Consider the following 11,335-nt stretch of genomic DNA (forward strand, 5'->3'; position numbering starts at 1 on the left):
TCAATTCTACATTGAATATGCACCGGACTCAGGGGAATGACAAGCCACTGGAAAATCACAAAAGAAAAGGTTAACCAGTGTTTGTCAGACAGTAATCAGTTTCTAAAATAGCTTTAATAAAAACAGAAAATTCTGGCAACACTCAACAGGTCAAGCAGCTTCCAAGGAGAGAAACAAAAAGTTAGCTGAAAGGTCATCGACCTGAAACGTTATCTAAAATAGCGCTGCTGTGCTCAGTCTGCTCATTACCATTAGCCTCTAAAACCTACATGATTTGGAGCACAGCGCAAATCCACCGAAAGAGGAGTATTGGTACTTGGTTCAATCGAGTACTCAAAGGGAGAGACTGTGAAATTATAACCCCAACCTCACATCCCACTATTCAAGGACACGAGTCACTGATGCACCAACCAATGTGATGGAGTATTTTAGCAAAATACTACAGATGCTGGAAATCCGAAATAACTCGAGGAACGGCACTTTACAGCCTTCCGGACTCAATATCGAGTTCAACAATTTCAGATCATAACCTCGGCCCCCATTACATTTTTACTTTTATTTTTTATCCACACCTTGGTTTTGGTTTTTTCCCCCCCCCCCCCCCCAACTTTCTTTTTTTTTTTTCCTCTCTCCCACATGGCAGCTGTCTCCCATTCTGCCAGAACATTTCACACCTAATCTAGAGCAGTCTTTTATCTCCACTAGTCCCATCACCATCTCGTCTTGTTTTGAATACCTCTTATGTCTCTTCACTTCTCTTTTGTTCTCTCCCAGCCCGGCCTTTTAATCCATTGCATTTCCTGTGCTTCTTTAGTCTTGACAAAGGGTTTACCCGAAACGTTGACTATTTTCTCTCCACGGATGTTGCCTGGCCTGCTGAGTTTTTCCAGCATTTTCTGTTGTTATACTGGAGTATTTTGATTGCCATTCTTCCCTCCTCCCAACCCCATGAAGAAAAACCACCCCAATGGAATTACCATGTCTGCAGTGCACGGGTAAGTGAGGCGACGTTCAGCAGCTGCTTGACAGTTGAATAAGGACACCCCAAGTTTGGCAAGCTCCTCTTCTGAAAGGTCACTGCAGGAGGACGTTAGCTGAGCTATTACCTACGGGGGTAAAAAAAATCAAAATTCAAACAAATTCTCAGCTTTATCAGTAACTGCCTTCACCAAGTGAGCTGCGAGAGGAGCATAGACAGAAGCTCTAACAATGACCTACTGATAAAGGCACTACCCGGTGTAAGCCATACAGATTCTAGAGTTATATCTCAACTAAAGCCCCACATTGGGGTATTCCAACTGGCCACAGTGCTAGTGAGGGAGAGAAACCAGCTACAGTTCCCTAGTGTTGATGCTAATCAAGGAGTGCACACACAGACAGCAGCTGCGATGCCTTTCATCGTTGAAGGGATTTTGGACACTCCGTGTCGTCACACGAATAGCCACTTGGGAAAGGCATCACGAACAGCAACGTGAAACACTTTCAATGTCTTTCGGATGAGACGTTGAGGGCAGACAGAGCCTCGGTTTAAGTGGATGAAAAAGATCCCGTGGCATTATTGGCAGAAGAGGTCACTTAAAATAACACATGAAATGGAGGCAGGAGTAGGCCGTATGGCCCATCGAGCCTGCTCCAATATTCAATAAGATCATGGCTGAACTTCTCCAACTCCACTTTCTCACCCTATCCCCCAAATCCCTCGGTTCCCTTAGTCCCCCAAAAAAACTAGCGATCTGTGTCTTGAATATACTCATGGACAGAGCATCCACAGCCCTCTGGGGTCAAGAATTCCAAAGTCTTGGCCAATATTTATTCCACGGCCAATACAATAGATTATTTGGTCACTTCGAATTACATACTGTACAGAAACAGACCATTCGGCCTAACAGTCCATGCGGCGTTTATGCTCCACTCGAGCGTCCTCCCGTCTTTCCTCATCTAACTCAATCAGCATAACCCTCTATTCCTTTCTCCCTCGTATGCTTATCTAGCTTCCCCTTAAATGCATCTCTACTATTCACCTCAACTACTCCCTGTGGCAGCGAGTTCCACATTCTCGCCACACTCTGGGTAAAGACGTTGCTTCTGAATTCCCGATTTGATTTCTTGGTGACTATCTTCTATTGATGGCCTCTAGTTTTGCTCTACTCCACATGTGGAAACACACTGTCTGCTCGATCAAAACCTTCCATAATTTTGAAGACCTCCATTAGGTCACCCCTCAGTCTTCTCTTTTCAAGAGTAAAGAAGTGACCCAGCCTGTTCATCCTTTCCCGATATAACCCCATTGCTGCTTGTGGGACCTTGCTGTACGCAAATTGGCTGCAGCATTCTCTATATTACAATAGTGACTACACTTCAAAAGTACTTAATTGGTAAAGAGCATTGGGGCATCCAGAGGTTGTTAAAGGCGCTGTATCAATGAAAGTTTTCCTTTCAAGAAAGGAGGGCTGGGAAAAAAGGCTTTGCTTCCAGTGGTGCGCTCATGCTGGATTTGTAAAGTGTCTGATCATGAATTTAATTAAACCGCTCTTATTGGGAAATAGTCCATTTGGAGCAAATGGGGGTAAATTTATAGACATGCCGCTCCTGAAGGAGTCATCTCATGTCAGGAGAGGGGAAGGGAAGGAGAAAGGTTGAAATTCCTCAAATCATAGCCTCACCAATCACACATATTCTAGCAGGGTTGGGAACTCAAGCTGACTATTTTCTTCTGTCCCCTAGCCCAGAGATCAGTTGCAGCTCCGCTAACTGGCTGAGATCAAGCAAGTCAACAGACAGGAAGCCAAACCTAGGGCTTTCCTAATCTTTATAGCTCAGTACAGCATGTGGTGGTGCATTTACTCACCAGGGCATTGGAGACAATTTCTGAATTAAATGCTGCAAAGGGGACTCCATTTTAAAACAACGCCTCCTGAAAACTAACCAGTTAGCAAATACAAGGGAGTTGGGTTGGGAAGAGAGTTCAGCTCATATCAAATCTAGCTCCTCAGAGTGTTACTACACACCTAAAGCAGAGATCAGTTACTACAGAAACTGATGTTAAATTCATGCTGCTTCAATGTGAATTCTTGCTAATAGCCACTTAGTTTAATTTAATACAAGCAATTCTGCTAATGAGCTATTTACATAATAGTGCAAAGATTTTACATGAAATTGCATCTGTTACTGTATTAGGCACCTGCGTATGTTGGTGAATCTTACTGCAGAACTGAGAAGTACTTATTGTCCACAGTTTACAGCGGTGTTCTCCTCAATTTAGACCACCTAAACATTCAAGATTGTTCTAGAGTTAATGATTTGGATGTTTTAAATGGTGCAATAACCCAGAAAACACACAATATCAGCATTTGGTCAAAGTAGGAGTGCAAGAAAGGACAGAAATCGACTCACACCTTCAATTAAGTTTCGGGCTCCATCCATTCTGCCTGCAGAATCCCAAATCGGCAGGCAGTTTTCAGTGCCACCACCCATCGGAAAACATTGCGTCACCTGCTCAGGCATTTCTGCCCACAGACAGCACGCCAGCTCAGAGATCCCATACAGTGGATTCCTTCTCAGCTTGATTGCTGCACAGAAATCTACCTTCCCTGGCTGAGACCAGTCCTCTACAATTGACTAGTCAGAGGTGCATAAAAACTACCCAGGACTGACAAACTTGCACCCTGCCCAAATTTTCCTTCCTCCGCTGTGGGAGCACATTTGCTTTTAAACAAAAAGTCACAATTTTGTTTAGTGGGGAGGGAATTCAGTAAAGTTAGTCTTCAATTACAAGGAACTAATATTGTTCCATCTCCAGATGTGAGTGGGCTTCATGTTGCAGCACCGATGGCCAACAGTGCAGGAGACACGGTGCTTTGAGGCACCAAGCAGCTTCAGGTGAATTTATTATATAAAACGGTCAGTTGAAAGTCATGCCAAAGGGAGTGATTCCAAGATTTTTTTTTTTTTTTTTTTTTTTTTAAAAAACAGGTGCCAGTCAACAAATTCAGAAGAGCCTTTGTAGGGTGTCAGAAGCTCCATGCCCACTATAGGCAATAGGGAAAGTGCCACTTTGTGGCTACTTGGGATTTCACTTTTCCACTCTCCCATAGGATTCAGTTTCCAATCTCACTTGAACAACATCTATTGGTCAACTATTTATAATTGGCCAATTGCAGAAGTGTTTTGGTGCCAGTTTTCTCCCCTGTAGGTACCAACTTATTCTGGAGCATGATGGGTACAGTTTCACATGCACCAGATAGCATTTGGCACCTCACCCAAGTGGCAATGCTTCATATGCCTGCCGGCACAGGCACAATGGGCCGAATGGCTTCCTGTGCTGTATCAATCTACAGGAAACTCTCGATTTACCGGCACCTAAATAACCCGAAATCTCTTACCTGAACCTACTCCTCAATTTTGCCGGTTAAGTTTTACCTCATATTAGAGGCCGTTCCTGGATCTGTGGCCATGTAACCGGGGTTCCTGCACCTGTTGCATAGCAAAAGGGACACCTGGATCTGTTGCAGTGTATGGGGCTCATACCTTTTACAATACCTCTCTGTAATCCGGACTTTGATAAACCGGCACCACGCCGGTCCCAGATAAAAAAAAAAAAAAAGTTTCCTGTATATGAATCCAGTGACAACAGGCCAGCCACTTGTAGAGGAATCACAGCCAAGCTGATCCTGTCCACGCACACACTTCCCAAAAAGGGTCACTGAGAAGCCATCAGGAGCTGCAATATTAGCCCATTTTCCCTCTTTCTCGCCCAAGGACAAAGGGAAATTTAGCAGCCCCAAATACCGGCTCAGCTGAGAGCAGCAAAGTCAGCACAGACCCTGGGATTAGCCTGGGTCTCAGGATCGAGTCTTATAAAGGGTCCACACTCCAAATGTTAAACTTATCTTTTCTCTTGACAGATACCAATGACCCTGCAGCGTTTTGTTTTTTTTTATTTCAGATTTTTAGTATTTGAAGTTTATTTTTAACCTTCTGACCTGTGCTCTACTAGGTGTTATCTTTACCTACCAGGCTAGGACAATAGTCCGTCTTTTTTTTAAAAAAACAGACTTGCAGAACAAGTGCCAGACCGTTCATTTACACATCAGATCACATTATTTATGAAGGGGAACAGTTGATACTATGAACATACTGAAGCAGACACTGATCTACTTAAGTTAATCACACCTGGGTCAATGTGTCTGTTTTATACAGCAGTCACACATTCAACAGGGATTCTCCATTCTTAACAATCACTTCAACTTTTAAATTGCATCAAATGAGAATTATCGGTTTTATTTTGAAGGACCTAATCTGACTGGCTAAACACAGACTCCACAATGGTCTGCAAGAGAGTATAGAAAAGACAGGTTCCAGCTTCAGTTTCCATTTTACTTTTTTTGTGCCAATTTTGTGGAGATGAGGATGTTAGCATTGGGGACTAGAACGGTTTCCATGTAGTGCCAGCTAAAGGTTTCACAGATCAGCTGCAGCATGCTTAGATGTAGAGTGAGGCTTCCCTCACTGATTCATTATTCGTGGAAGAGGAATGAGGTTTGGTTGTCCAAAACCTTATCAATGAAAACAGTTGATAATAAAACCGCCCACATCGCCAGAGACAGATTTTTAAACAAGGTTATTGCTACTGGAATGTCTAATTAGTTTTGTGAAAATTAATCTCGGTTTGCATTCTCTCGAGTTTAGAAGGTTGAGGGATGATCTAATCGAGGCGTTTAAGATGATTATTTATTCGATCGGGTAGATACAGGGAAACAAATTCATCTGGTGGGGGAAATCCAGAACAAGAGGGCATAATCTTAAAATCAGTTAGAGCCAGGCCATTCAGGGGTGAAATCAGGAAGCACTCTTTCCACAGAAAGGGTAGTGGAAATCTGGCACTCCCCAAAAGGCCGAGGGTCAATTGGAGAGGGATAGGTTTTTGTTAGCCAGCGGCGTCACCTTGTTTTTTTTTTCTTCACTCAGGCTACTGGAAACCATTCCCCTTGGCCAGTCTTTCATGCTTCCATTTCTACCTTCCCTTCCTCCCACTTCCACTGCTATTTACACATTGTCACATTCCTCTCATTCATCCCCCTGTTGTCTCATGCTAAGTACTGTATCACAATTACTTGGGTACTCCTGTAACCATTCAGCATCTTCCTTGACCGTTAACTGACAGGTAGTTAGTTTTCAGATATCAATAGCTAGAGTTGTTGTATCCAGCAGCCAGACTTTCCAATGGAAGGATGTTCAACATTCCTTCATGCAGTCCGAGTTTTGAGTCAGTCAAACCCCATAATAAAAAATAAAGAAGTTCACCTCTCCTCCCAATTTTATTCCACCCTCTCGTGAAAGCTGTTCCTGGGTTATGGTTTTAGATGCACCAATATCCCTTCAGTATCTTGTTCACCTGGCCATTCTTCATTCACGCACCGACAGCGGACTATTCGACTGTTTTTGGGGAAGGGTCGATCCCAATCCAATCCTCATCCAATATCCACACCCCTGATATTTTCCAGCTGGAGTGAATGCATGGCAATCAGAAGCATGAACCTTGCTGGATTTCCTCACCTTCTGTAGTATCTTACACTAACTATTGTAAATTCTATTTTACATAGTTCAGTATAGGATAGCGGTTTTCAAACATCCCTCTGTGGGGATGCAGTCCTGTAGGGCTCTTGTGCTAACATTTCAATAAGAGTCAGTAATTCAAAAGGTAGACAACATCACCATAGTGCCCTTTGTACTGATAATAGAAAGCGTTTGGCATGGTAGTCAGGATTACAGGTATAGAAGGAAATCATAATTTTAAATCATGACTTCAAATGACCCATGGGCAGCTCGGAGACCCTCACTCCAGGTCAACGGACTTCACTGGTTCAAGAGACAAACTTCCCAATTTCCTTAAAAAAAAATTAAGTATATTTTTCCAAAGGCAAATTTCTTACTCCGTTTCCTCATCCACTGCCAATTCCCCTAGTGTGACTGATAGGAACACTACCGTACACATCCAGTAGCAGCTCCGTTCATTGCAATGTACTGGGCTGGGAGTATATCCAGAGATGACCAACCCCAGGGAGGTGTGCATGTAGCAGAGTACTGGGAGTGTGCAATAGGAACCCAGTGTCAACACTTGGAACAGGTTGTTCAGACACAAACACCTGCTTTGCACCTGGGATCTCTGGTGTACAACAGATAATGTAATGGGCTAAACAGCAGCAATGCAACTTCAACCCCATATATAGAGGACATACAGGTGGGGGTGAAAGATCACACGGAACTATTTAAAGAGCAAGGGTGTTCTCCTGGCCAATATTTAACCAACATCACTTTTTTTTTTTTTAAATGTTCGCATCTGTTTTCATGCAAAGAACTGCATGAACCAGATCATTATCTCATTGCTGTTTGTGGGAGCTTGCTGTGCACAAATTGGCTGCTGCATCACAACAGGGACTACACTTCAAAAGTAATTCATTGAGTTTTTTTTTAAAAAGGGCTTTATAGCCATTCTTGGGGATCTGGGCGTCGCTGGCCAGGCTGGCATTTATTGCCCATCCCTAGTTGCCCTCGAGAAGGTGGTGGTGAGCCACCTTCTTGAACCGCTGCAGTCCGTGTGAAGGTACTCCCACAGCGCTGTTAGGGAGAGAGTTCCAGGATTTTGACCCAGCAACGATGAAGGAAGGGCGATATATTTCTAAGTCAGGATGGTGTGTGACTTGGAGGTGGTGGTGTTCCCATGCACCCGCTGCCCTTGTCCTTCTAGGTAGGTCCCGAAAGGCACTATATAAATGCAAGTTTTTTTCTTATTTGCAAATAAAATTAAATGGCTAACAGTTTGCAACACAAAATTAAAGTTATAATTCCAGTGGAGCAGATATGGAGCTGGTCCTGAAGTCGCTGCAAATCCACAATTATTATTGAATAAGTGAGCCGGTTGCCCAGCGGGGTCCGGCTCCGTGCCCTACCTTCTGGTGACAGCTGTCGAGCGGGGCCAGCGCCAGGTGCGCGGCTTCGGCCACAAACCTCTCGTCCACCGTGGTCATCTCGAAGGGCGGGTGCTGGGCGGGGACCGGGACCCAGCCGGAGCCGCCCACACCGGCGGCCGGCGCCTCGGCTTCTTTGCGAAGAAACCAACCGAAAATAGCCGAGCCGCTGCCGGCGGCGAGGCAGGAGGAGAGAACGAGGAGGAGGAGCAAGGGCCCGGCCGGCATGGCGGAGCGGTCAGTCGGTCACTCAGGCCGTGTGTCCGGGCGGTCAGTCGGTCACTCAGGCCGGTTTGCTGCTCCTGTCTGAACCATTTCTTTATTCAAACCCGCCGCCCGCTCCCTGTTGACTGCCGCCCCCCCGGGAAACAGCCAATCCGCTGCACCCAGACAGCACGGCGCGCCCTCCTAGTTCAGTGCACGCCTTTTATATTTATCTCATTACCCAGTGGGAGCACACTGTGCAAATACTGACACACTCCCCCCCCCTGCAAATACTGACACACACCCCCGGACCCCGTGCAAATACTGACACACCTCACCGGGACCCCATGCAAATACTGACACACCCCCAGGACCCAGTACAAATACTGACACCCCCCCAGGACCCCGTGCAAATACTGACACACCCCCAGGACCCCCTGCAAATACTAACACACCCCCAGAACCCCGTGCAAATGCTGACACCCCCCCAGGACCCCGTGCAAATACTGACACACCCCCAGGACCCCCTGCAAATACTAACACACCCCCAGAACCCGTGCAAATGCTGACACACCCCCAGGACCCCCTGCAAATACTGACACACCCCTAGGACCCCGTGCAAATACTGACACACCCCCAGGACCCCGTGCAAATACTGACACCCCCCAGGACCCCGTGCGAATACTGACACCCCCCCAGGACCCTGTGCAAATACTGACACACCCCCGGGAGCCCGTGCAAATACTGACACCCCCCCCGGACACCGTGCAAATACTGACACACCCCCAGGACCCCGTGCAAATACTGACACACCCCTAGGACCCCGTGCAAATACTGGCACACCCCAGGACCCCGTGCAAATACTGACACCCCCCCAGGACCCCGTGCAAATACTGACACCCCCCCCAGGACCCTGTGCAAATACTGATACACCCCCAGGACCCCGTGCAAATACTGACACCCCCCCAGGACCCTGTGCAAATACTGATACACCCCCAGGACCCCGTGCAAATACTGACACACCCCCAGGACCCCCTGCAAATACTGACACCCCCCCCGGAACCCCGTGTAAATAATGACACACCCCCAGGACCCCCTGCAAATACTGACACATTTTCTATGGCCTCATTCTACTCTTCCTTGCAACTTTCTCTGGTCGTACATCCCAATTTGTACATTTTGCTCTTGTAATTTGCATCTTTGCTCCATCTGAGCCACATCAATACTAATACCTTTGACTGTGTCTTCAATCCCCTCTCTTTATGGCAGTGTGTATTTGCAACCCCAAAGCTTTGATTGGTCCCTTGGATGGCAAGACCAGATTTCTGATTGGTCCCCTTACCTTCTCCCCCCCCCCAACCCCCCCGCCCCACCGAGTTCCGGAACTCCCACCCACCCCACATTCCTGATCTTCTTCCCCTCCCCCCCGAGTTCCTTAACTTCTCTCCCCCCCACCCCATGTTCCTAACCTTCTGCCCCCTGAGTTCCTGACCTCCCCCCACCCCACGTTCCTGACCTCCAACCCCCCCACCCCAACAAGTTCCTGACCTTCTCCCAACCCAAGGTCCCGACCTTCTCCCCGCCCACCCCACGTTCCTGACATCCCCCCCTCCCTAACAAGTTCCTGACCTTCTCCCAGCCTAAGTTCCTGATGTTCTCCCCCAACAAGTTCCTGACCTTCTCCCATCCCAAGTTCCTGACTTGAGGGATTCAAATTCCTGGGACATTGGAACCGGTTCTGGGGGAGGTGGGACCAGTACAAACCGGACGGTCTGCACCTGGGCAGGACCGGGACCGATGTCCTTGGGGGAGTGTTTGCTAGTGCTGTGGGGGAGGGTTTAAACTAAAATGGCAGGGGGTTGGGAACCTGAGCAGGGAGACAAAGGAAAGGGAAACAAGGATAGAAGCAAAAGACAGGAAAGAGAATAACAAAGGTGGCAATCGGAGAAATCAAGGGTTTAAAAGAAACATGGCCACAGTAAATAATAATTCTAAAAGGTCTAAGAGCATTAAAAAAACAAGCCTGAAGGCTTTGTGTCTTAATGCAAGGAGCATTCGTAATAAGGTGGATGAATTAGCAGTGCAAATAGAGGTAAATAATATGATATGATTGGAATTACGGAAACATGGCTCCAGGGGGACCAAGGCTGGGAACTCAACATCCAGGGGTATTCAATATTCAGGAAAGATAGGCAAAAAGGAAAAGGAGGTGGGGTAGCATTGCTGGTTAAAGAGGGGATTAACACAATTGTAAGGAAAGATATTAGCTCTGATGATGTGGAATCTGTATGGGTAGAACTGAGAAATACCAAAGGGCAGAAAACATTAGTGGGAGTGGTATATAGACCCCCAAACAGTAATGCAGAGGTTGGGGATGGCATTAAAAGGGAAATTAGAGACGCGTGCAATAAGGGCACAGCAGTCATCATGGGTGACTTTAATCTACATATAGATTGGGCTAACCAAATTAGTAACAATACTGTGGAGGAGGAATTCCTGGAGTGTATACGGGATGGTTTCCTGGACCAATATGTCGAGGAACCAACTAGGGATCAGGCCATCTTAGACTGGGTATTATGCAATGAGAAAGGATTAATTAGCAATCTTGTTGTGCAAGGCCCCTTGGGTCGGAGCGATCATAATATGATCGAATTCTTCATTAAGATGGAGAGGGAAGTAGTTGACTCAGAGACTAAGGTCTTGAATTTAAATAAAGGGAACTATGATGGTATGAGACGCGAGTTGGGTAGGATTGATTGGGTAATGTCACTCAAAGGGTTGACAGTGGATAGGCAATGGCAAACATTCAAAGATCACATGGATGAACTACAGAATTTGTTTATCCCAGTTTGGCATAAAAATAAATCAAAAAAGGTGACTCAACCATGGCTACAAGGGAAATTAGTGATAACATAAGATCCAAAGAGAGGGCATATAAATTGGCCAAAAAAAGCAGCAAACCTGAGGATTGGGAGCAGTTTCGGATTCAGCAAAGGAGGACAAAGGGATTAATTAAGAGGGGTAAAATAGATTATGAAAGTAAGCTTGCAGGGAACATAAAAACTTACTGTAAAAGCTTTTATAGATATGTGAAGAGAAAAAGATTGGTGAAGTCAAGCGTAGGTCTCTTGCAGTCAGAATCAGGGGAATTTATAATGGGGAAC

General features: G+C 46.1%; 1 protein-coding gene across 1 annotated transcript in view; it reads right to left on the reverse strand.

Annotated features, from left to right (window-relative positions):
- bmb (brambleberry) overlaps positions 1–8,378 on the reverse strand; it is a 31,070-nt gene extending 22,692 nt beyond the window's left edge. Inside the window, exons 1-2 of the mRNA XM_085987368.1 lie at positions 7,950–8,378; positions 978–1,106 (exon numbers count right to left, since the gene is read on the reverse strand). Of these exons, the coding sequence (XP_085843494.1) occupies positions 978–1,106; positions 7,950–8,195 (375 nt within the window). The 5' untranslated portion in view covers positions 8,196–8,378. The remainder of the gene's footprint in view (positions 1–977; positions 1,107–7,949) is intronic.
- Positions 8,379–11,335: the final 2,957 nt, after the last annotated feature.

This window comes from Somniosus microcephalus, chromosome 5, assembly GCF_052327205.1.
Source record: "Somniosus microcephalus isolate GS21.2 chromosome 5, FLI_Smic_1.0, whole genome shotgun sequence".
Classification (NCBI taxonomy): Eukaryota; Metazoa; Chordata; class Chondrichthyes; order Squaliformes; family Somniosidae; genus Somniosus; species Somniosus microcephalus.